Source organism: Scomber scombrus, chromosome 15, assembly GCF_963691925.1.
Source record: "Scomber scombrus chromosome 15, fScoSco1.1, whole genome shotgun sequence".
In the NCBI taxonomy this organism is placed as follows: Eukaryota; Metazoa; Chordata; class Actinopteri; order Scombriformes; family Scombridae; genus Scomber; species Scomber scombrus.
This window is the reverse complement of record NC_084984.1, coordinates 23,596,121-23,623,181: the sequence shown is the minus strand read 5'-3', so window position 1 is coordinate 23,623,181 and position 27,061 is coordinate 23,596,121. Positions and strand designations below refer to the sequence as shown.

The following is a 27,061-nucleotide window of genomic DNA, read 5'->3' as shown; positions in this document are numbered from 1 at the left end:
CTCAACAGTCAGTTTTTGCCCCCGAGCCCCCAAAAACAGGTAAATCTGGTAAACAGGGAACTGAACACACAACAGTTACACACAAACTGTATTTATTTAAATATGAATATATCAGGAAAAGAAGAAGACAGTTAGACATGCTAAAAATAACCTTAGTTGTTTTTTTAACTTAAAGTTTCATCAACTCAACCATTAATAATGATGGATGTAATTGGTTTCTAAGGGGGAAAATTAATGTATTTTTAAAAAAAAAAGGATTTTTAATGGCTTAGTTGCATGGTTTAAGGGGTGAAGAGGACATTAAAATGGTGCAAAAACCACGACAACAACCCCTTAATGTATACCTTAATTAGTTTCAAATCAAATACCAAATAAAGAGAAAATTCAGGTGTGATTTTCATTAATTTTTGTCCCTTTTAAGGGTACTTCCCTTCTTAAAACTGACCAAAAATCTCTTTAAACCACCCTGTGATACCTGCCTTGGATAAAGAATGTATTTTTAATGGATTAGTCGCACAGTTAAGGGGGTTTTAAGGGGTAAAAACACCTTAAAATAGGGCCAAAACCTTGAAAACCTTCCTTTTCTAATTAAAGGGAAGATTCAGGTGTTGTTTTCATCCATTTTAATGATTTTCTTAACCCTGTTAACACTGACCAAAAACCCATAAAAAATCACTCTGTAATTATACATATCATTTCCTAAATAAGATATAAATTAAAGGCTGGTTTTCATGATTATTGCACCATGTTTGGCGTGAACCCCTGAATTAGAATCCAAGACCATTTTTAAAAGATAAAGTTAATTATTGACCTCTTATGTTTCCATAATATCCACTCATTAGGACTTTATTTTACCGGCTGCCATCAGGCTCCACTTTAATATCACTGACAACCTTTTATTTCATGCATTTAAAACCTTTAAAAACCCACACACACACATCATACTGTAAATAAATACTATTTATTGAAAATATTGCATGTAGTCAATCTAAAACAAAGACTTGTTTTCTTTTCTTTTTTTTAAATTTTATTAACAACATAAACTGAGACTGAGACAGGCCGACTACTTCAGACCGAAGCCTTCGCCGTCGTTGGAATGAAAAAAAATCAAGTACGAGCGTCTCCTTCCTGTTTCCTTCTGAGGTCCGATCCAATCAATTAGCAGATAATTATCACCTCCGATGCCGTTAAAAAATACGACTGCTAGCGTTTGTTTAAAGCATGCATACATTTCCATAAAAGCACAGCCTCGGTTTTATTTTATTTTAATAGTCCATTGCACTCTCTGCTGAGTATCAAGGTTACACTGAAAAAAAAGAATTAAAAAACAGAAATAAAATGAAATAAACTTTTTAAACATCCTCGACAAATGGGATTGCATTGCTTTGCATTGACGTATCCCACACACTGATAAAGTCTTGGTCCAATGTGCATTTCTGTAGTGACACCAGTGGTGAAAGTAAATCAGTAAAAATCTAAATAAAAGTCAGATTAGGTGCTAAAAAAACCAAAAAACTGGCAAACAGCATTTCTTCTGCTTGTGATTCAGACTTTTACGTCTTCTATGACTTTTAAACTGTTTCATCTGCTGCATGCAAGCACAATAATGCATTTTAATGTAGAAATAAAGCATGATTTTTGTAGTTTTAGTAATAAATTCTGTCGTCTTTATAGCATTATAAGATATCTGAGCTTTGATGTAGTGCACGAAAAACTGAAAAAAACACTATAAAGACGAATAAAGCTCTTTTTTTTTCTTTTAATGATTGCATGACCACGCAGTTGTGAGCCTAAAGCATGCTAGTCTGCTAATAATCTAATTAAATCTAGATTAGCTCGATTCTCTAAATTGATAACGTTTATTTTTAACATCTCAATAAACATAGATAGAAATGCCCTTAAAAATCTGCGAATCTCCCTTTAATTGTCCTACTTTATTTGTTTTAATTTAATTCCTAATGCCTCATAATAATGAGTCAGTCTGTGGAGATTTAATTGTGATTCATTTGACTACAAGTTTGACTTAAAAACAAATGTTTAGAGTAGCTTATTTGTAGGTTAATGTGGTATTTATTTATCTTTAATTAATTAGTCTTTAGCCCTTTTATTTGTAACTCTGCAGTCGAGCTGCAACAATCAATCAATAGAAAATCCATCAGGAACTACTTTTTTGATATTCAATTAATCATTTTGAGAAATTTTCTTAAGAAAAAAAAGCTAAAATGTTCTGGTTTCAGCTTCTTAAATGTAAATATTTTCTATTTTTTTGTCCTCTGATAGTAAACTAAATATTTTTGGGTTGTAAAGAAAGAAAACTCAAGTTATTAGTCAATTAATCGATCGACAAATGATTAATTTTGATAATAAAATCATTGCTTTAGTCACCGTTTAAAGCAAAAATGCCAGAAATTCTCTAGTTTCAGCTTCATAAATGTGATAATTAGTTGATTCTCTTTAACATATGTGATAATAAACTGATTATTTTGGATTTTGGACTGTTGGCAGGACAAAACGAGACATTTCAAGACGTCACTCAGACAAAAATAAACCAATTAATCAAGTAAATATTCGTCAGATTAATCGACAATGAAAATAATTTTTAGTTGCATCTCTAAACAAAACATTTGAGGTAAAATTTTGGGAACATTTATCACTGTTTTCTGACAAATTTAAAGACCAGAAAATAAAATCACTAACAGATTAATCAATAATGAAAAAAAACGATGATTAGTCGCAGCCCTGTTTAACAACATCTGGAGCTCAGTTTACTTTCACCACTGAGTGCGACTGATAGCATGGCTTGTGTTTGAGTTGAAAACATTTTTAAAAAAGGACCAGTGCGTAATATTTAGTGACATCTAGTGGTGAAGTTGCAGATTGCAGCAGCCGAGTGAATCTCTGCCAGGTCCGTCCTGCTAGATGCCGCTAAAACTCTATGCACTGCACCTTTAAAACAAAAACAAAGAAACAAAAACAAATGGCACAAAGAAGAATTGAACGGTAATTTCATACATCTCTGGATTCTTCCTCATTAAGAGTCAAACGGAGCTCTGTGTGAAATATTTTAAACTCTGTAATATCCAGCTCGACCCGCCGGACACGTCGACGCTCCTCGCCGTCCGGTCGAGACTCAGAGGAGTGGTTGGGGATGTTTTTTTTGTTTTTGTTTTTGTTTAAACTTCTGCTCAGACCCCGAGTTTGTTGGCTTGTGTCAGCACCACCTTGAGAACGGGCATGAAGGCCGACGTCTCGCTGAAGTTGCTGCTACTGACGATGTGAGTGTGGATGGTCAAACCCTCCGCGTAGGATCGAGACTCTATAGTCCTGGCGATGTTGTGAAGTCCTCCGATGATGGCGGGAGAGAGCTGCGGAGAAGAAATGTCATTAATATCATCACGTAAAAGGTCTTTAATGCCATTATTACTCTTGTAAATAATGTAAATAATGTCATTATTGCTCTTATTGTTTTTTGTACTTATTATTTATTGTTCTTTATTCTTTTTCTTATTGCTGCTCTTCTATTTTTTACTGTCCATTTGCTGCTTCTGGGGCTGCAGCCCTGAATGTTTTCTCAAAAGCCACAAATCTATTTAATTAAAAAACTGTTTTTTGTGGTGCTGGTGACATTTTTTATCTGATTGGCCTGTTTTTTGATGAGATGCATTTAATTGGTGTCTGGTCCAAGATGAGGTTTTTTTTTTTCGAGCTTTCCGTTGGTCATTTTAAAGCACAAATAAATACTTTACTCATTAACACATTAATGCACAAATATAACTACTTTACTTCATTTAAACATTATACTTAATAAAAATAAAATGACTGACTTTGAGAAAGTAAAGAAAATAGCTTCTTTATTACAGTAATTCATTACTTCCACCTCTGCTTATTGTTATTTCTTTCTTTATTTCTATGTGTATTCTTTTTGGAAGATTATTACTGAGGGGCAAAATAAATCACTATTACTACTACTAGTGTTTGCAACAGTCATAAAACGCAATCAAATTTAATTCTGTACATGTGAACCATTGTCAACTCCTAAATTCGCCCCTGATGTCAAGATTAAAATCTTAAAATGCTAAGAGAAACTGGAGTGTGAGAATCTTCCTAAAAAACTACTGAAATATAAGTCGTCATGTGAAAATGATCAGAACTTAGTACATTTTTGTTACTATATTTAAACTTCAGATTCACTCAGATGAGGATTTTATTTGTTCCTAAAATATCAGCTAAAACAAAAAGCAGTCCAGAAACTCACCGTCTGCTCTCTCAGTTTGTCGTAAAGAGCCTCCAAACGTTTGTTGGCATCATCGAGCTTCCTCTTAGTTTGCTGTTGAATAAAAGAGCGAGTTAGACAAACTGATGATGATGAAGATGATGATGATGTTCTTCAGTGTTAAACAGAGATTTAACTGAACTCTCTGCAGACGGACTCACAGGATCGGTAGCTACAGCCAAACACTTCTGGATCAAACCCTCGAACGTTGTCTTGAGGATCAAATGCTCGTCAGGAATCGGCTTCTTCATGATCTTCTCAGCAGGGATCGACCGCATCGGCTGGAGAGTCAAACAGGGTCCAATGAGTTCATTAAAAAATAAACAATAATAATAATGATTTTTTTTAAAAAGGAATAAAAATAAAGAACAATTTAAAGACACAACTGGAGACCGATGCATGCAAGAGAGAAAATAAAAATGATGAAAATACTTAAAAATGTAAATAAAATAAGTGAAAATAAATAATTAAATAAATAAGTAAAATAAGAGATGAAGCATTTTAGGTCAGAAACTGTAGAAAACTGATTTAATAACATATTTCCACCCATTTATTTTAAGATTTTGTGACACATGAGAGCTGCAACTTTTTCACTTTTTGCTAATTTTGAATCATTTTAAGTCATCTTTTAAGAAAATGTCTCAACAGTCTGTGATTCCAGCTTCTCAAATTTGATTATTTTGTTTTTTTTATAACTTTTCTATGATAATACACAGTTAATTTTGGGAACTTTGGGTTTTTAAGACTTCACCTTTGGCTTTAGGAATAGAGACAAACCTTTTTCACCATTTTCTCACATTTAAAGGACCAAACAACAACTTTTTAATTTATCCATAATAAATAAAGATACGTGTATGTTGCAGCTATACCTGTATGATGTCTCCTGTAGGAGCACCTGGTGCCCCCTCCATACTGGTTTTGGGCATTGCGGTGTTCATAGGTGGAGGTGAGAGCTGCTGCTGCTGCTGCTGCTGCTGCATGCCTGAGAACGGCCCCTGGCCTCCGTGTGGCCCCTGGCCCATCGGCTGAGGGGCCCCGGCCGACACCGGCTGGGCCTGAGGGTCGACGCCCAGCGGAGCCATGATGGGAGCGGTGATGGGGGCAGGAGGGGTGTAGTTCCCTTGGATCATCTGCTGCATAATGATACATATATTTGATATATTTAAGAAGGTGTGTTTATTTGTGTCAGGATGTGAAAGCTGGACGCAGACGGAGAGGAACAAGAGTCAAGGTGTTTTAGATTTACCTTCTTCTTTAATGATCTGTTCAGAGCTGGAGGATCGTTCCAGCCATTCTGAGGCCCTGAAAGAAGAAACAAACACATCCAAATCATTCACTCACTCTCTCACTATTACACCAATTTATTTTATGGTTTGATACATTTTTTTTATTTATAGCTTTGATTGAAAGACTTGACAGATGATTCCACCTTAAATCTACAATGGTGTATTGATTGATTGATTGATTGATTGATTGATTGTGTTGCAACTTTAGCCAATAAAACTATTGTATTTACATTAAAATTATGCATTTTTTTAAGTATTTAATGATTCAAGTAATTTTCAATGAGTCGTCATTATTTTTAGATATTCGATTCCAGAACGCAGAACTCAGAATTATAATAATGATCCCTCCCTGTTGTTATCTTCATCCAGGTGACGTTTTTAATATAATAATGCTTTCATCCATTTAACAACAAACAGTTTCTATTGAAGCTGTGTATAAATTAAAAACTTAAAATCAAATAAAGTTAAGTTTGGATGGGAGAGCCTGATGATGATGATGATGATGATGATGATGATGATGATGATGATTGTCACTGTTGAGTCTCTCATCACTAATTTTAAGTTCCTCTGTACATACTGACCTTGTTTTATCTACGGAAAATGAATTAAGAGCTGAAAAATGATATTTAAAAGCAAAATATAAAGTAAAAATCTTAATAAATAATAAGAAATAAATTAAAACCAGAACAACCTTGTTGGTGTCTGTAACATCTTTTATAAAAACACAATCTGATTTTGCTTCCCTGTGTCGTCTGCAGTGAATATAGTGACTGTTTACAGTTTAATTATAATCCATTAATTAACTGTTTTTAAAATAACTATGCAACTGCAAAATGCAACTGTTAAAATTGATTTAATTATTTAAATTAAATTGATTAAGAAACAAACTAAATATTTAAGCAGCAAATATCTCATGAATTATAATAACTGAAAAATGTATAAAGTGAGTAAAATATAGTATAATAATCACTTATAGAGAAGGGCTAGAGTACTTCTGCACATATGCAAGTACTATAAGACCTTTTATAGAGAAATATAATTAGTACGTTTTTGGACTAAACTGAAGTGAGGAAACGGCGACCAGAGTAGAACAATCAGGGAAAGAGAGTCAGTGATGATCAGAGCCATGCAGACCTGTTCTCTGAGAGGCGGGGACCAGCTCAGGGTCGAGCTGTGTACCTGAGACTCCGCTCGCTGGAGGAGGAGGCGGCATGTACGACACAGGAGATCCTGGACCGCCATGCTGGAAAGACGCTCCGGAGGAAGGAGGAGCAGAATAGGAGGAGGCAGAGGAGGAGGAGGCGGCGTTTGGAAAGAAAGGAGGAGGATATGAGGGAGGAGAGGAGGACAGGCACTGGCTGATAGGAGGATGTACGGAGTATAAAGGAGGCGCAGGCTGAGAGGGGACGGGCTGCGTGTAGTGAGAGAGAAAGCCGGGGGGCTCGGCAGTAGGCGCAGCAGCAGAGGAGTATTGAAGAGGCTGATAGATAGGTGCCCCACCAGCTCCAGGGGGGTAATGGTTGACCTGGGGGTAAGCTGGGAGTCACACGGGATACAACAGATGTTAGCGAAAAAACAGGCACTCTTATAGGTTAAAGGATGAGATTCTCTGTGTTTCTCTTATTATTAACTAATCTCATGATTGGAGTCAAACCAGCAATGAACTGATCTACTTAGGAGTGTTATATGTGTATCTGAACCCTGATATAGCTTACTTCTTTGTGCTGTAACCATTCATTATTATCCAAAAATGATTAAAAACACATAAATGAGCCACTCCGCTGCACTGACTGACACGTTCCTTCATTGTTTTTAAGAGTTTGGTCACATTAGTCTGTTTAGAAACGGCTCCAAAGACTAAGGGCCTGATGTACTAAAGGTCTGCGTGTGTAGAAACGTGTGCAAACTTGACATCACCCGCAAAAAATATGCAAGCTGATCTACTAACGCAGCGCACTGAGGTTTGCATCTTTCAACTGTGTAAGATAATACGCGCTGTTCATTTAGTACGTTTGCCTTAATGAATGTAATATTAGTAGTTTACCATAATGAATATGTAATATGGGGCGTTTTCACCCCAGTGCGCATAATACAGGGAGGAGAAAATGCTAATATGTTATTTAGCACACGCATTGTGATTTACCAAACCTGAAGGTAATTTTTCTGACGGTAACTGTGTCTATAAATAATAAGTTTGAAGGACAGGTATTAACCGGCTGTTACTATGGAGACGAGGAGACGGAGGCACAATGACAGAATACACACAGGACGGAGTTTTGAGAGTCTGGAGGTTTATTGTGTGTTTATTGGCTCGTTTGATGGATTTGGTTTGGTCTGGAGGGATTGTCTTCACGTGGAGCGGTGACAGTTGGTTTTAACTGGTGGATATCATTAATATAAGTGTAAAATAAAAGTCCTGTGTGAGGAGTTTATGTGGCTGACACAGAAAAAGTCCCAACCAGAGTCGCTTTCACCTCATATATTGTTTATTTGTGCACAACTGACCACACACTGCTTATTCTGTCTTAACTAGTTTAACTTCTCTCTCTCTCTATAGCTCTCATTTTTCACTCTTTACGCAACAATTTTCTGTCTCAAACGAGCACAACACCATCACTGCCTTTTTTAGGAGAGACTGTCTGAAAATATGCACAATTATCTCCGTATTTAAACGATTTCATGCCTCCCTCATCTCCCTCCTCTTTGTGACGGTCAGTTTTTCACTCTGCCTTTGAGAGAAGCTGATTGAAACAACTACAAACACATTTTTATGTCTGAACTCTGACTGACCAGAAACTGACCTTTTAGTCTTTGGATCCGTTTCTAAACAAACTAACGTGACTGTAATGTTCATGGTGCTGAAGGAATGTGTCACCCAGTGCAGCGGTGGGACTAACTGATGGGTTATAAATAGCTTTTTGAATAATAATGGAGGAATAATATATATCAGTGCTTTAGATGCACATGCAAATACTTTTAAGTAGATCAGTTCATATTTGGTTTGAGTCTGCACATGAGATTTGTTAACAATGAGAAAAATATAGAAAACCTGCAGCTTTATCCTTTAACTATATCATGCAACAGGACAGACTGTAGAAATATAAAGACTAGATATCAAACAGTGCATGCTAACGTGCTTTAAGTTTAGCTCAAGACTCAAAACAGGCAAAAGAAATAAACACACTAGAAATAATATTCATACCATAGTGTTAGTGAATAATATTAATATTAAATTCAACAGCACAGAATAGAGCAGATATTTTTATAGGAGTCAAACATTTCTAAAATGAAATGTTTGCCGCAGTCGTGTATAAAACATCTTTAGGAGACGGAGATGCTTAAAGTCAATAATCTTTGTGGTAAAGACTTAAAGGTGCAGTATGTAGAATTTAATGGCATCTAGCAGAACAGACTTTCACGACCATGCATGAACATGTAAGAGTCTGCTGTTTTTGAAAGGACCTTTCAGAGCCACTATAGGTTCTCCTACATGCTTCTTGTAGATGCCACTAAATCCTACACGCTGGTCTTTTAACGTCTTCTCCTTCTGTAGCTTGTGGAGTTTGTAAAACACTTACGCTGGTACTGATGGGAGTACATGTAGGCAGGAGTGGTGGAGGATGGAGGAGGAGCAGCAGCAGCTGTGCCGGGTGCTGGCATCCCGTACATCGAGTTTGGAGGTTCGACCTGCGGACACAGAAAGAAAAAGAAAAATATCGAACTGGATTTTAAGATAAAAGATAGAATAAGTGACCACTGAGCTCTACACAAAGAAGATGAAGCTGTGCTGTTTTCCTCATTATAAGAATAAAGTCAGGTGTAGAGTGAGGGCAGAATAGTCCTGAGATAAATTAGCCTCTTCTGTGGGCATGAAAATTAAATTAAAACATATAAACGGCAGCATGCAACTACAGTAATTCAGTGGTATTATGTTTGATTGTGAGGAGGAGCAGAGGCACACAGATGTTAAGAGTGTTTAGAGTGATTACCAATGAGTCAAGAAGCAAGTGAGAGGAGTAACGAGTCGTGTTATCTGAATATAAAACAGCCTCAGAGTGTCAGAGGAGCAGCAGGAGGTCAGGTGGTGGTGATGGTAGTGAGGGGGGGGGGGGGGGGGGGGGGGGGAAACGTTACCACAGCAACCAAAACAGAAGCCTGTGGTTTCAGGCATTAGTCAAAACACAGTTCTGTAAATAATATATTCAAATTTATAATCATTCAAAGTAAACATCAGTCATGGTGGTGTGTGTCGGGGGTCGGTGGGCCGGGTCAGTGTACCTGCTGCTCTGGGGCGTTGCCTACTTGCAGAGGAGGAGGAGGAACATTGGGGAGGGCTGTGGGAGTTTGGTTACTCCAGGAGGTTACAGTGGAGGCAGCCCTCACCTGAAGCACACAAAGACACACACAGCACATACCAATGATGGCTGCACCATGGAAAGGAGGAGGAGGGAGGAGGAAGGGGACACACACCAAAAAACACCACAACAAAAGCACTGGACTAATAGACAGAGCCAGGGTTCAAATTACAGGAACATTAAAACGATTGTACATGAAATAATCTGCATTATTTTTCTAGCTTTTTTTAGAGAATCAGGAATGTGATTTAAACCCCGGCTAGAATGGAAATAATTAAATTAATGACATGATTACAACACAACAGCAATGAGCACACTTCAGGTGATTAGTTAGTATGAAACCTGGAGATGTTTTTAGAGAGGAGAAAACAGAAAGAAGACCAGTCTGCCCTCATTTTTAATAATCCCCCAAAATCTGTGTGAATCCTGATTACTAAAACTAAACACCAGCTTTCACACAGATTAAGTTTAATCTTTAAAAAATAAAGTTGAATCCTTGTAACGTGAAGTCAGAGGAACATACTGGTTGATAATACTGCGGCTGTGGTGGGGCGGAGGCGGGTGTAGGAATGGGTGCGGGAGCTGCAGGGGCGGGCTGAGGCACCATGGCGGGTTGGACCGGAGTGAACGGGTGTCGGGGCAGAGATGAGCCGTGCTGCTGCTGAGGAGCCCGAGGAGCCGCCAGCTGAGCCGGAGCTCTCGGGGTCTGAACCGGAGCTGCGGGAGCGACGGCCGCCGCCTGTTGCTGCTGCTGCTGCTGACCGAGAGCCCGACTGAGACGATCACGGAGCTGCTGCACTGTGACCTGGAGACAAGAGACGAGAGAAGACTTTAATTAATGTGTGTGTGTGTGTGTGTGTTTGCAGGAGGATTTGAAGTTACCCGATGTTACCTGGACACACATTTCTAAGCACATTGAAGCATGAGGCTGATATTATACGAGTATGTGTAGTTTAATGTTTCTCATTTAGTTCCTATATCGACTAATAAAAAACTGTTTTGTGGGAATAAAATGAAAAACTAGGACTAAATTAATATATTACAACATATCACATGCTGGGTTTCCCTTATAGCAAAGTCTGCAAAGTTGCAGACATAAAGAAAGTTTACATAAAAGGCTCAAAAAAGTAAAAATGCTCTGAACTCTCGTTAACTTTATGAGAGTTCACCCCAAAGTCTGTGAATGCATGAAAGGAAGATCTGACTTTGAGTCTTAAGTCAACACTAACTCCTTCATTGTAAATAATTAGTTTACTAGTTAGTTTAGTTACCTTTTGAATTGTCATGAGTGATTTTTAATTAATACAATTTAAATGAAAGATTATTAAATGTTGTCACTTAATCATTCTACTTTCTTATTCTGACTTTAAATGATGAAATATTAATTAAAGTCTAAAATGCAACAGTGATTTTTTATGTAATAAGACAGATAACAATTAACTGGTGACAGACAATAAGAGAACTACAATACACATGTGCTGCTCATGTTGGGTCCCTTTAAAGAGTACAGTCTAGACCTGCTCTATAGAAATAAAATTGAATTGAACTGAATTGAATTATTGTTCATTTCTTTTGTACTTTGACGTTTTTTTCTATTTCTACATTAAAAAAATCTTCCTCCAACACAAATACTCTGCTGAAGTCAACATCAAATCACAATAACAATACCTGTAGGAGTCATTATAAATGTAAAGGTGTCTCTGGCTCCTCTAACTACAGTTTTTCTAACCTTTTCACCATGAAAACAGTTAATAAGGAATGACTTTCTACATCTCAACTCATCTTTTTGACTAATTTCTATCCTGTTTTAATACATTACAGAATCATTTCTACACTACCTCCAAACTAACCTCCATTTGAACTCCTTACACATAGCCGCTGCAGCTGTGTTACGTACCTGGTTGGTGTTGTCAGGCAGGTATGTGATGGCGGTGGACAGGCTGCCCTGTGAGGCCAGTAGGCCGGCGTACTGACTCATCTTCTCAGCCAGCAGGATGCCGATAGCGGCGGGACCGGAGTGCTGAGTCTGCTCGACCGCACGCCGCATCACCACCACCTTCTCCACCAGGTCCTGAGAGGAGGAAACATTTTATATTAACATGATGATTAAATGAAAACGACGAACATTAAAGCTGCAGGAACATTTTTTAGGTCACTTGGGGGAAAATGAAAACACAAAATTAGACATTTTATAGGCTTGTTATGTTTTTACTCATCCAGCAGACAGAGAGCAACATTAGTATTCACTTACAGTCACCATGCATGTATATAAGTCCAATATTTATGCTCATTTTAGCTCTGTTTTGGTCTACCATCAACTCCTGAGGAATATATCTGCCTCTGTAGCTGCTAAAATACTCTCTATGCTGAGGGAAACTGCAGTTAGGTGATCATTTTCCACAAATTTCTCACTGCAAGTGCCACCTTAAAGATAACACTTAGCAATCTGATTCATTTTTTATATATTCCATGCATCTGTAAATTGTTTCCTTTCTCCTTAAACTTGAAACTCCTCAGTTTTTTATATTTTTGTGTAGCTTCTGTATGTATTTCTTTACTCTTAAACGTTTTTATGTTGTATATCTCACCACAGCAGGGCCAACCAACGAGCCCTTATGGGTTTTATTGGCTCCTTCTGCACATTTCTCTTGTTTTGGTTATTGTTTGCTTGTCCTAATCACACAAAATTCTGCATTTTATTCTTGTATTATATATCTTTTCTTCTTTTATACGCAATTAAATAAAATAGAAATATAAAAACAGTGTTGAGTGCAGCTGCTGAGTCTCTGCTTCTTACACACCTGCAGAGACAGAGGACAGTGTCCTTCCTGCGCTCTGGTCCAACAGGACACGAGTCTCTCCACGTTGCCGGCACAGATGTAACACAGACATGCCTGAGCTTGAAGCTGCGCATCCTCTGCTGCCTCCAGTCTACCACCGAGGACGTCTGACGGACAGAGAACATTCAATAAGTGAGCACAAACTTATTTAAATGTAATAAAAGAAGGCACAGAACACACTGATTAAGGTGGAGGACAGGAATAAATGATCTTAAACTAACCACAGAGGGATGAGAACTCCTCCGGCTGAGCATACGTCATGACGGCAGCCAGAGCCTCCTTCCAGTTCTGCAGCTCGCACGTCTTCAGGATGTCGTGCCAGTCTTTCATCACCACGGCGCTGATCAGCTGTAGCAACAAAAACACGGTGATGTCATTGATTAATAATAAACTCTGAATTAAAAAGAAAACATTTAGTAGCATTAAAAAAAAATCCTCCTCCTGGTTGTTACCTTGGTGATCTTGCTGTGTGTCTTTGTGAAATACTTCTTCTGGGTTTTCTCCAAGAGTTCGGCCCCGCCGGCGATGGCCAGGATGATGCTGTCTGCCATGCGGTTGTCATGGAGACAGAGCTCCACGGCTCCCTCGAAGTCTCCGGTCAACAGAGCCTGCGTGATCAGCCCGTCCACGTCTAACAAGCAAACAGAAACGTAACAGGGTAAATATTTTTCAAACTCTCTCTGCCTGAAGGTGATACTCTGTAGATGTTACAAAGTCTAGAAGGTGTGAGATTACCTTGACTGATGCTCAGACTGACTCCTCCTGGAGCGGCCACATCTGGAGCGGCCACGGCTGGAGCGGCCACGGCTGGAGCAGCTACGGCTGGAGGGGCCACAGCTGGAGCTGCAGCTGGAACCTCTGCAGGCTCCTCGACTGCAGGACTGAGCTCCTCCTCCACGGGTGCCGCTGTCTTCTGAAACACCAAAGAAACTTCCTGTGATGTCTCATGTTTACTATTCTTTCATTCATGTGTTGTTAGTTTAAAAAGTCTGTCTGTTGTCATTTCAATACAAGAACAACTATACTCTATATATTGCTGATATATGAGCAATATAAGCCTAATATTATCACAAAAGCATAATAACATCTAATGCTTCTGCCCACTGATTAAAGGAAAAACAATTCATGTGCAGTGATGACGATGTACCTCCTCTAAGGGAATCTCCTCTTCCTCTTCCTTAGCCTCTTCCTCCAAGGCGATCTCCTCCTCCTCTTCCTTTTTAGCCTCCTCCAAAGGAATCTCCTCCTCCTCCTCTCCCTCCTCTTCCTCCTCAGCCTTCTCCTCAGCCTCTTCTGATAGAACCTGATCCACGTTGGCCTCTAGTTCTCCAGTGAGGGCAATCTCCTCTGGATCTGCAGCGGCCGGCTCTTCGGTGTCAGGGTCCGGAGTGGAGTCCAGATCGAGCGTGGCGGCGGGCTGAAGAAGGTTTGCGGCGGCGATCATGTCGAACGCCGCCTCGGGATTATCGGCGGGTGGCAAAAAGCTAAGGTCCATGACAGGCGGCACGAAGGCAGGAGCAGGAACTTCCACCTAGATGCCAAAAGAGGGTTAGGGAGTCAAAGTCTGGGACTATGAAAGGAAAACTGAGACTCAGGATAAAATCAGATAAAGATGATATAAAAGTAAGTTCAGCATTAAGTTTAGATTCATGGTTTGAGAAACAGAAATACGATTATGCACGATACTGAAGCTGAATTAATTAATTTCCAACTTCCTTTGAGTAGTATTATAATAAAAAAAGTGAAGTAATATTAGCAGCAGCAGAGATCGAGCTTCATCTTTACAAACACTTGCAACACTTCCTCATTACAAGACCGGAGACCAACAGTTCAGTTTGTAACATTTCAGTAAAGAAGTGAAACAGTGCTGAGGGTGTTGCTGTACCGTCAGTGAAAGGAAACAGTGCAGCCGAGTGTGTTAACCAGATATTTGGAAGCTTCTCAAGCAATTATGAAAGAACAGCATTCACTATTGTGACACAGTATGTGATTCAAGTTGGATTTTTTTATGATAAAAATTGTCAATCATGTGCATTTTAAAACACAATTTGAGGTGTTTTAAAAATGATTTTTGTATGTAAACAATGAAGAATGATAATGCCATCGTAGCAGGATTATAAATCACATCATTAAATAATTACAAGCCAATTAAGTATCAACATACATTATCGTCCTTTTGCTCTGTGGATAAATATATAGTTATCATGTAAATTATACTGTTATTATTAGTCGTAGTAGTAGCAGTAGTATTATACAGTATATCATCATTTTGCCCTACTGATATATGTAGTTATAATGGAAATTATACTGTAACTGCTCTTAAGGTAAAATGCACTTTAAAAGTAACGCACCATCGGAGGCTCAGCAGGTGTTTCCTCTACTGCTGCTGACATCTGTTAACAAAAATGACACAATTATGTAAATCAAGTTAAAAAAAAGAAAATATTTTAAGAAAATAATATGTAGTACCATACAGGGCATACAGTATGATAATTTTTCCCTATGGATATATGTAGTTATAATGTAATTTATAGTAGTTATGATGGAAATAACACTGTAATTACACAGAGAAAAGCTGCTCTTAAGGTAAAATGCACTTTAAGAGTAACGCACCATCGGAGGCTCAGCTGGCATTTCCTCTACTGCTGCTGAAATCTGTTAGAAAAAAAGGACAATTATCATAAAATGTAAAGAAATACACTTAAAGAAAGTATTAAGCAAATTATATTCCAAAGGGGAGCCGGGGCCTACTCTGTCTGGGCCTCTCAGTTATGGACTTCTTAAAAACTCACTTTTATAACAAGGTCCCCTTATAATTTTGACTTTATTCTTTATCATTTTTGTGTTTTTAATCCTATATTTTATCTTTATTTCATGTTTTTTTACTATAGTTTTGTTTTAATGTTTTATAATCTTAATTGTCTGTTGTCCTTTTATCAGAACTATTTATCAATTTAGCTCTTTCTATGTTTTACTTGATTTGATGGAAAGCACTTTGTAACATTATTATATTTTGAGCAAATAGGTATCGCATATAGTACCATGTGGAGCATACGGTATCACAATTTTGCCCTTTGGATACATACGTAGTTATAATGGAAATGACACTGTAATAACACAGAGAAAAACTACTCTAAAGTTAAGATGCACTTTAAGAGTAACTTCTCTAAAAAAAAACGCACCATTGGAGGCTCAGCAGGTGTTTCCTCTACTGCTGCTGGAATCTGTTAACAAAAAGGACACAATTATCATAAGATAAGACACTTGAAGAAAGTTAGAAACAGAATATATTTTGAGCAAATAGTAAAATATGAGGGCATATTTATTTAATCTGGTTTTTAAATTGTGTCATTTTAACTTATTTTACTAAATGTCTCAGCATACAGAATCATCATTTTTCCCAGTTGGATATATGTAATTATAATGGAAACAAACCTCCATCGGAAGCTCAACAGGCTTTTCCTCCAGTGCTGCTGAAATCTGATAAAAGAAAAGGACACATTTATCATAAGATATAAGGAAATACCCATAAATAAAGTATATAAATATATAATACCATATGTTGCACACAGTAGTAGTCTATGTCTCACCTTTAAGGCTAACTCCTCTTTGTTGTATCCCAGAAGTTCCAGGAACTTGCTGCGGATGTCACTTTCAAAATTAGCCTGAAAACAGAAAAAAGTCACTTAAACATTGACACAATAATTAATATAGAAATCATACATGTCCTGTTCTGTCCTGGTGTGTTCACATTTCTTTAAATAACAACATACAAACAGATTTCGTACCTTGAGGAAAGACCAAACAGTCTTTTCGAACTCGTTCCCAGCAGCGTCGACCTTCTCCTGGCAGAACTCCACGAAGCCTCCTGTGCTCAGCGTCGCCTGCAGCTGATCGGAGCGCTTCAGGAAGTCCGTCTCCGTGACAACCTGACTGACGTGTACGACGTGTGAGGCGGGCTGCTGCGGCTGCTGAGGGTTCGGCTTTGTGTTCTCCAGAGACACGAGCTTCCCACCGAACTGGGGAAGGGAACAAAAGAGCGTGAGTGAATCTGATGTGAGAATAGAGTCGGTCGGTCGGTCGGTCGTCTAGAAAAGAGAAAAAACTCACAGCAAACGATGCTCCGACGGGTCTGCGGATCCACTTTGGAGGCTTCTTCAGGGGGTTGATTGTAGCTGGAGGGGCGGCAGTCTGAGGAAGCTGCAGAGGGGGCAACGTTTGTCCTGTCCCGAAAGGATCCATGTTCCCAAATGAGTTACTAATCTGGAATAAAAACACACACAGACATCGTATAAGTTTATTGTGCAAGACGTTAAATTATTACTCCTTTTTAAACATCCAAAACACACTTATTGGTAAATTGAGAAGAATACTTACGTTTTCTGTGTTGGAATAAAGAAAATGCTTCTCTATTCTTCACAGAAAAATTATTGTTGAATCACTATTTTTTATAAGTTAGCTGGAGATCAGCATTGGTTTTTATTCATATATATAAAAGCTTTATTACAGTTACTGCCTCCCTATATTTAATCTCTTTTAATCCTGAAGTCAAACCATATTGGTACTCGCTAACAGAATGGGTTCAACAATCTGCAAAAGCCCTTAAAATGAGATTCTTTACCACTACTACAGCTGTTAAAAAGCCTTATTTCTTGTTTTAATTCATTGCAAATGTGTTTAACTTAATCTTAATATTGCTTTTGCATGTTGTTGTTATGTTATCATTATTCTGACAACACCAATATTACTCTTGTATATTATGTTACTGTTCTTTACTGTATTTTTTACTACTATCTTTTCATTGAGCATCTTTTCATTGATGCTTTTTCTATATTTACTATCTATGTTTCCCCGTTGTGGGACTAATAAAGGAATATCTTATCTTAAATCACCTTCTGTCTCAGACTAGAGTTTATCAGTGGCAGCTTCCTCCACCTCCTACTCATCCTCATCCTCTTTCTCTGAGCCAGCAGCGTCTCCTCCACTCCTCTTTGTTTTCTCTCTTTGTGTTTTTTATTTTGACTTAATAAACCGGCTTTTGTTAAATCTAATTCAGCCTCCTTATTCATGTTCCTTCACCCTAAAACCCCTAAAACCAGAGTCACAACACTGCCTGAATGTTTAGCGATGTAAATAGAAAAAAAGTAAATGATAATTATAACATATGTACATAATGCACATATAATAATACAGTAAAAATATACATATATCCCTTATATATATAATGCATGGTTATATATCCCCCAAAAGTACCAATTATCTTATACATAAGTAATTAAATCATTACAAGATTCATATAATGAATAACAATAATATTTAAGCTTCAGTTTTATATTTTTTAATCATCTTATTTTTAAATATATATATATTTTTAAATCTATGTAGTGTGTTATATGTATTTTCAGTCCTTTTTCAAGTATATTCCACAAATGTACTCCTTTAACTGATATATATTATTTACTTTGTCTGTCAAAGCACTTTGTAAACTGTGTGTTTTAAAAGGTGCTATATAAATACAGTTATTATTATGATTATTATTAGTATTAGTAGTGTTATTATCATCAGAGTGTGTTAATTTTATCTTCAATTTCTGTCAGAATTTTGAATCTTCAGATCAGCCGTCAGTGGACGAGATGTAAGACAAGTAAAGATTTCACCACTGTTCTCTCATTATTGTCAGTTTCATCTCAGACAGTAAAAAAAAAAATGTGAAAGATGACGAATCAGTTCAGATGATGTGCAACAATATAAGAAAAAAGAAATATGTGCAGAGTTTGTTTGAGTTCAACAGCAGAAAGAAAAAAAATGCCCCAAAGCATCAAATCATCAAGGAGGATCTGAGAAGGCGTCGATAAAAAGAAAAAAATATATAGAAAGACGAATAGTTGCTTCAACATACCAAGATCACTGTGATGTGTTTGAGTGTTTACAGTTTATTTTTGCTATTCAGTTCATTTAATAAATAGATGGCCAAATCTTCAAATAATCAATTAGTTTATTTAGCCTTCTATGAAAATAAACTGAATATTTTTAGGTTTTGGTGTTGATTGTGATTAAAAAAGGAGAATTTTTTGACAATTTATAGATCAAACAACTTATTAATAATTGAGAAAACAATTAATAGATTAAATGGATAGTTAAAATAATCATTAGTTGGAGTTATAATCTGCTGATTTTCCAGGTTAACCATAAAATGATCACCTACCGCAGGTCCTCGAACAGGCTGTCAATCAAACGTCACACAGTTTATTTTCCACACAGTAGTTGAATTTAAAGCACATTATAATTAGGTTAAGCTATTTCTATGTATCTTTTATTTACACACACATGTTTAGTCTTTAGGAGGTGTTAGTCTGACCTGGTCGGCGTGTCTCTGGCTCTGCGCCTGGTTGCTGCCTCCCATGATGGAGTAGATGTCGATGTGTCCGTCAAAGCTGGCGGCCGACAGCACCGCCGGGTTCCTCGGGCACCACTGGATGTCGAAGCACCACTGACTGCTGGTGGGAAGCTCGTACAGAACCTGAGGATGAAGAGACGGTGATTTAATTACATCCAGAGGACTGAAATCCGCGTGATGGACAATAACATGAGTGTAGATCAGGAGGGTCAAACTCTTTTTAGTTCAGGGGCCAAATACAGACTGATCTCATGTGGGTCGGATCATTAAAAAGATGGAGGGGAAGAAGGAAGGGAAGAAGGGAGGAAGGAAGGAAGGAGGGAAGGAAGGAAGGGAGACAGGAAGGAAGACAGGAATGAAGGAAGGGGGGGGGGAAGGAAGGAAGGAGGGAAGGAAGGGCAGAAGGAAGGAAGGAAGGAAGGAAGGAAGGAAGGAAGGCAGGAAGGAAGGAAGGAGGGAATGAAGGGAAGAAGGAAGGAAGTAAGGAAGGAAGGAAGAAAGGAAGGAAGGCAGAAAGGAAGGAAGGAAGGAGGGAAGGAAGGGAAGAAGGAAGGAAGGAAGGGAGGAAGGAAGAAAGGAATGGAGGAAGGAAGAAAGGAAGAAAGGAAGGAAGGAAGGAAGGAAGGAAGGAAGGGAAGAAGGGAGGAAGGAAAGAAGAAAGTAAGAAAGGAAGGAAGGAAGGAAGGAAGGAAGGAAGGAAGGAAGGAAGGAAGGAAGGAAGGAAGGAAAGAAGGAAGTGGGCTGGATTGGACCCCTGATTGGTTCTGGCCAACAGTAAACAAAAATGGAATTTTTTTTTATATATTGGTGTAAAGATTAATTATGAGTCCGACTATGAACAGTATGTAAAGGGTTAAAGGTTGGTATATTGCACATAGTAGCATAAATAAATAATAATATGCTTTAGCTTCAGTGTCCAGTATAGTGAGTCTGTAGCTCCTTCCTGACAGCAGAAGCTCAAACAGGTGATGTGACGGCTCAGATGGATCTTTTTCATATCTAATTTTTTTTACCTCTCCTGTGTTCGGGTTCCAGCAGAGGATCCTGTTGTCCTTCCCGCAGCTCAGAAGCAGGTCAGGATCAGCCAAACTCCAGGCGATGGCCAGGACGCCCCTGCACATACAGAAGAGTACGGTAATGTCTTAAAGAGCTGCACAGTTTTAAAAAGAGATGGAGATTTTTTTATATGTGTTTCGATTCATAATGTTTCTCTAATCTAATCTAATCTCCAACACTGTAAATTCTTGTAGATGCAGATCTACTGTGCATGTGTGGAAAGCGTCCTCTAAGCAAACTCCATAAAAACAGTATAAACACAACTACAACACATCTGCATGGGAGTTTATATATATGTTTATATATATATATATATATATATATAAATGTGGCTTAAATCTTACTTCAAAATATTACAAATATACAGTTTCATTTTTAAATAAAGGCTAAATTGTTTACTGAATCCGCTGTGCACTTGTTACTCATGCAGAAGTAAATAATGTGTTTTTTGGGGACTATTTTATGTGGTGGATGAATACATATCTGGTGTTTTCGAGAGTGTTTACAGCAGCAGGATTGTGTTTTTTAGGATTGAATTAAAATAAACTAGAGAGTCCTTGTTCATTGTTATAAAGGAACATGTCACCCAGTGCAGCAGCGAGGCTCAATGAAGTGTTTTTAATGGTTTAAGATATATGTATTAAGGTCTAAGATATCTTCAGCTTGGCCTCACAGATAAAACTTGTTGGTAGTATCAATTCATTCAGGTTCAGTTAAAAATATAAAAAAAAGCTTTATCTTTTAAGACAGCAAAGAAATGGTTAAAACTGATGTGTGTTTACCGTGTGTGATTCTCAAAAATCTTGAGAGGAGAGGTAGCGAAACGTAAATCCCACATCTGGATGACCGGCATCCGATCGTCCTCGGAGGACAAGACCAGCTGTGTCGCCACTTCTGGGTTCCACGCCAGTCCGGAGCAATGCATCTAAACCCAGAAACATAAACATTAGAAACATTAAAGTAAACTGTTAGTGAGCTGAGGAGACGCTGTGAGGAAAGATGTGTATGACTTACTCTGTTGCTGTGGTCGCTGACTTTAATGATGAGGTCGTTCTTGCGGAGGTCCCACACCGAGGCTCGGCCGCTCGGACTAGCAGACGCCAGGATGTGTTGGACCTGTCTGTTCCACGCCACGCAGCTGATGTCCTCCAGAGGCTTCGAGACATAAAACACCAGCTCTTATAGTCACGATACAATCATTACACTTTATTTAGTTTTATCATATGGTTTTATTCATTATTGTTGTCGTTTTAAACAGTTTCTGTAGTTTTTTAATCATGTGCCGTGCTGCTATGAGATGGCCAAATTGAATTTCTTTGTGTGTGAAACTACATTAACAACAACAACTTATGTCCTTATGTTATTACTATCATCAAAACTGCTAAACATATCATCAAAACTCTTACATTCTTGTAAACTGAACTTATTTTGGTTTTAGACTTTTGATCAGACACAACAACACATCTCATTTTTTGCAGTGTTCTGAAGTAAAATGATAATAATATTTATTTGTATAGCACCTTTATTAACATAGTTACATAGTGCTTGTACAGAAATTCAATTTAGTTTGATTCGATTTTATTTATAAACCATCAAATCACAACAAAAGTTATCTGAAGGCACTTTTCAAATAGAGCATACTCTTTAATTTAACATCTGAGTAGAATAAAACATAGGCTGTAAGTTAATAAATGAACCTGAGTTTTAGGTCCTGGTGTCATTGGAGAGCCGAATGTATTCATATCCCAGATATAGATTTCAGACTCGTTCCCGCCTGATGCGACCAGGTTCTCCTGCAGCGAAAGAGGACGAGACACAACAATGACTCACTGCATTTCGTCCCAGTTTTAAATAGAGAGGTTAAATTGACAGACGGAGCGAACCTGGAACGGGTTGACGTCGAGCGCTCTCACTGGGCCCGTGTGCCGGTCGCTCTCGGCGATGATCACGTCCGTCTCTTTCGCCATGATCTTGGCGGGATCGTACAGGATGACGTTGCCGTTCTCGCCTCCTGCGATGAGGATGCCGGCTGGGTGGCTTTCATCCATGCCGTAGGGATTCCACATCAGTTTGTGGTATCTGTGGAGAGAAACAGGGATGCATCAGGCATGAAAAAGTAAAATAAAGTCAGCATGAGAGCAGCGAGGAGCTTTTTCTTCTACCTGTGCGGCGTGGACAAGCTGCCGCATGACTTCATGTCAAGTGACGGCTCAGCCAGATCCAGCTCGAAGAACTCCAGGGAGGCATTGGTGCTGAACGAGGCATCCAGCTGCTGGGCTGATGTTCCTGGAGAAAGAGAAGAGGAAATGAAAAAATATGACAATTACTGGATGGTTCCTGAATCTTAAATGATGCTGTTTCTCTCCACTAAAGCTCAGTTCTTCATGCAATACTTTAAGTGCAAAGGACACGAAAAAAAACAAGAATTATTTGATGGTTCCTGAGTCATAAATGATGCTGTTTTTTCCCTGAGTCATCACCATTGCTGCCCTCAACCGGTGAAAACTCTGCAGACTCATTACTCATTTTTTTTTAGATCTGTTTTAAACTAAAGCTCAGCTCTTCATCCAATACTTTTAGAGCAAAAGAAACAAAAAAACATCAATTATTTGAAGGTTCCTGAGTCATAAATAATGCTGCTTTTCTCCTGAGTCGTCATCATCATCAACCTGTAAAACCTGCCCAGACTCTTAAATCTCATTTTTTAAAAGCAACTTTTAATTAATCCTCAGGTCTAAATAATACTGTGTCATTATTGTCTTTTTATTCTCTTTCACTGCATTTGTTTTCCACTTTAAACGCTGTGTCCCTTCTGCTGCTCTGTTGTTGTTTTGTGTAACTTCTTTTCCCAAATGTGTTTATTTGTGAAAAGCTTCTTTAAAAGTGCTGCATTAATAAATTACTTTCCATTTGTGATGTTAAAGTCAATTGAATATCTTTGGGGTTTTAAACTGTTAATCTGACAAATGAAGCATCACTCTAGGTGCTCTTTTTAGTTGTTTTCTAATGTTTTAATTATTTAATTAGCTTGGAAAATTAATTGCTGATGAGAAGAATTCTTTGTTTCAGGTTGTGTCACAATAATATCTCGATGTTGCTCCTCCTGCATCTTTGCTATCTTCACATCAAAGACTAAGATGGATATCAGTCTTGCAGTCTTGACATTTCTTGTAGTTTAAATAAACTTAAATAAATACTTCACTTTCATACAGAGACTGTTATTTCTTTTCAGTAGAAGACATAAAGGAAAGCAGAGGAGACAATGTCTGCATAACAACATGCAGACAGACACATCAGCTCATTTAAATCCATTAACTTTGCTGTGCTGTGCAGCCACATTATGTTGTTACTGCCGTTCTCCAATTGAGCAAAAAGACAAACAAGATAGATGCGTGCCATTCACTCTGTCACTCTGATTACTTTAAGACAGCTGACATGATGATATAACGTCTTATGAAAACATGAAGCAGCAGCAGCAACAGCAGCAGCAGCAGGTCTGATCAGGAGCTCGCTGCGTGCTCATACCTGTTGCAAGGTAGATGGGATGTTGCTGTGCAGGACTCCAGCTCTGGATGGAGGTGCGTTTGATCTCTTTAAGTTTCATCCTGGAGAGAAAAAAAAGAGATAAATAAATAAATAAATAAGTGCACCTTTTGAAGGAAACATGCCATTTTTACTGTAATGTGATGTTTTCTTTTCTCTTCATTTAGCTTCTGAGGGAATCACCACAAATGACAGAGTGTGTATTGTTTGATTTTAGCTCCTACAGTATGAATATAAAAGAGTTTATAATGCTGTCTTTCTTAAAACAACAGTCAGAAGCCAAAAGAAAGACTGATCATCCTTCTGTGCAAATAAAAAGTATTTAAAAGTTTAATCTGAAGCTAATGTGAAGCTTCAGCCGTCCGAATGAGTCAAATCTTCATCTTCTATGTTTCAACGTTACAGTGTTTTTAGTGCCAAAGTCTCTTTTTGTTACTATACTTCCACCACAGCTCAACAGGGAAACACTAAGAGGGAATTTGATACTAAAAAGACTGTTAATGTGTTAGATATCACTTGATATGACTAACTCAGACTGCTGAATCTCAATATAAGCTGATCATCTACTTTTAAATGACTGTGTGGACACACTGTGGATTTTGTCCTCCATCAAAGCACATTTGAAGAAGATCTTATAGTCAGTATGAACAGGAGGAATGATTACAGCAAGAAAAAGCAAATTTCAATGTTCATTTTGGCTCCTGACTGATTACTTAAGACCTGTCCTTGTGAATGCATTGACTGAATTCTGCCTCTATCACCTTATTAATACACTTTAAAGCCAAAACAAGTTCATACTAACTAATCAAAGCATATGTTAATAGTGTTATCTGTATGTGACAGCTTAATAAACAAGTCAATACCTTTAATATATGCAAATACTGCATGTTCTCCATTCCTACCTCCTGGGATTGTATCTTTAATTACCTTTCTATTGCAATAAATAACATTACAGCAGCCTTATGCAGACAAAGGCCTCCTCTGACTGGCAGTAATGATCACCTGCACTATGCTGCATTGAAGCTTCATATTAGCTTAAGATCAACTTCTAAATACTTTTTTTTCCACACATGACGTAATGTGGATTTAGTCCTCCATCTCTTACATTGTAAGAACATTATGAATGGCTCTTCTAATGGTCAGTATGAACAGGAGGAATGATTACAATGTTCATTTGAGCTCCTGACTGATGATTTAAGACCTGTCCTTATGAATGCATTGACTGAATCACCTTATTAATACACTTTAAAGCCAAAACAAGCTAAATACTAACTAATCAAAGCATATTTTAATAGTGTTATTTACATGTGACAGCTTAATAAACAAGTGAATACCTTTAATATATGCAAATACTGCATGTTCTCCATTCTTGCCTCCTGGGATTGTATCTTTAATTACCTTTCTATTGCAATAAATGCCTTATTGCAGACAAAGGCCTACTCTGACTGACAATAATGATCACCTGAGCTATGCACTGGAGCAGAAATAATCCACAAATGCTTTAAAAAGCCCCTCAAGGTACAAGAAGGAAACCAGTCTGGGTACTTCCAGCAGAATTGCAGTCTTGAGGTTATTTCAATCTTAAAGTAAAGCAGAAGCTAATTGTGAGCTAATAGCTGATTGATGAATTAAAATAGATTAACAGCAGGTGAATTTAAGTGTGTTAATGGTAGAAAACGCTTATTTATTTCAATGTCAGCTTATATAATGTGCTTTTAAAGATATTGTACTTTGTGTCCTAAAAGCTGCAGCTGCGTTGTGTAGCCTGTTAGCAGCTTGAAAAAGAAACACACACACCAGAGTAGAAAGACAGTTCACTTACCTTCCTTTCTTCTTCTACTACTGCTGCAGCTGATTCTCACATGAACACACACATAAAAACAATAAAATAATAAAATACTAATGTGTGACAGTAGTCCTCAGCTCCCTGTGTTTTGCAGGATTAGTGTCTGAAGGAGCAGAAAAGGAGGTGACCGGTCTCCGGCTGCAGACTCCGGTCGGATCTCCACGTCCCCACTGAGCTCCATCAACGTGGCACTCAGCAATACACACACACACACACACAGCCTCCGCCCACGAAGAAGAAACACAACAGCTTCCGGGGGACGTCCTGAGCTAGCCTAGCATGCTAACGATGCTAACTGTGCTAATGTTGTCTTTTTCTGTTATTATTATAAATATATAATTATACATTTTCTGGTAATGATGTTAATATAAAGGCATGTTATTAAAGTTTCACATGTGTTTAGATGTTTGTCTCTTGTATGACTTATGTATTTTACTATTTCGTTTAATTATTTTACTACTTATTTATTTTACTATTTGTTTATTTATTTTACTACTTATTTATTTTACTATTTGTTTATTTATTTTACTATTTGTTTATTTATTTTACTATTTGTTTATTTATTTTACTATTTCGTTTATTTATTTTACTATTTCATGAAAATGTGAAATTAAGTGTCACATTTTTTTATTGCTTATTTTTGTATGAATTATTATTTTTACTATTTCATTATTATTGTTTTTTGTTATTCAGCTCTATTATTTATTTAATTGTGGTAATTTTTACATCACTCTACTTTTTTTCTATTATTTTATTGTATGTAAAGCTTTGTAAACATTGTTTAAATAAAAGTGCTATACAATTAGTTTTTATATTTTATTATAATATTTTGACCCTAAAATGTATTGTATTTTTTTATTTTTTTATTTAATTCTTTTAATTAAAATGGGGTTATTGTTTTTGTTTACAAATTAAGTTTTTTGAATGGCTAATATATTATTATACATTTATTTTTATATCCATGATTTTGAACTCTAAAATCTCTACAAAACGTGATCAATTATATTTACTTTTACGATGGCTGTCCTTAAAGTTTCCCATTTGAACTTATGTTACTTAAATCAAACCCTGTATTTTCTTTAAAGGAGACTCAACTAGACGCTGTTTTTGTCCCAAAGGTCAGGGGTCACTGGTTTAATATTACATGCACGCTTTAAGTTACAGCCCTGACTTGCAGGGAGTGTTACTACGGTTACTACATGCAGTATTTAAGTGAGTTATACAGAAGCATCAAATGGAAATACTTAAACTAGTACCTCAATGTTGTACTTGAATGCATTTCGTCACTGCCAGCAAATTCTAATACTGATAAATTGAAAAGGAAGTAGGGCTGCAAGTAAATATTATTTAATGTCATTTTGTTGATGAAACATCAGAAAATGGTCAGAAACTGGAGTCCACAGGGATGCCCTCAATGTCTTATTTTGTCCAACCAACAGTCCAAAACTCCAAATATTAAATTTAC

At 37.5% G+C, this 27,061-nt stretch overlaps 1 protein-coding gene across 8 annotated transcripts; it reads right to left on the bottom strand.

Annotated features, from left to right (window-relative positions):
- Positions 1-942: 942 nt before the first annotated feature.
- Positions 943-25,754, bottom strand: sec31a (SEC31 homolog A, COPII coat complex component). Of its 8 annotated transcripts, none has more exons than XM_062434947.1 (32): positions 25,573-25,754; positions 23,733-23,812; positions 22,370-22,493; positions 22,091-22,286; positions 21,905-22,000; positions 21,222-21,362; positions 20,990-21,132; positions 20,165-20,264; positions 19,113-19,274; positions 18,960-18,977; positions 16,865-17,017; positions 16,543-16,773; positions 16,345-16,419; positions 16,190-16,234; positions 15,937-15,978; positions 15,368-15,409; positions 15,106-15,147; positions 13,902-14,285; positions 13,490-13,667; positions 13,207-13,385; positions 12,976-13,102; positions 12,716-12,861; positions 11,812-11,985; positions 10,438-10,719; positions 9,838-9,942; positions 9,138-9,246; positions 6,694-7,095; positions 5,520-5,575; positions 5,143-5,406; positions 4,435-4,554; positions 4,256-4,327; positions 943-3,365 (listed from the first exon to the last, which is right to left on the bottom strand). In XM_062434947.1, the coding sequence occupies exons 2-32, from the start codon at positions 23,809-23,811 to the stop codon at positions 3,186-3,188; spliced, it is 4,467 nt and encodes a 1,488-aa protein (XP_062290931.1). In that variant the 5' UTR covers position 23,812; positions 25,573-25,754; the 3' UTR covers positions 943-3,185. The 8 variants fall into 8 exon arrangements, with proteins under 8 accessions (XP_062290931.1, XP_062290935.1, XP_062290932.1 ...); XM_062434951.1 differs by having other exon boundaries at positions 6,739-7,095; XM_062434948.1 differs by having other exon boundaries at positions 13,490-13,664.
- Between the last annotated feature and the right edge of the window lie 1,307 nt (positions 25,755-27,061).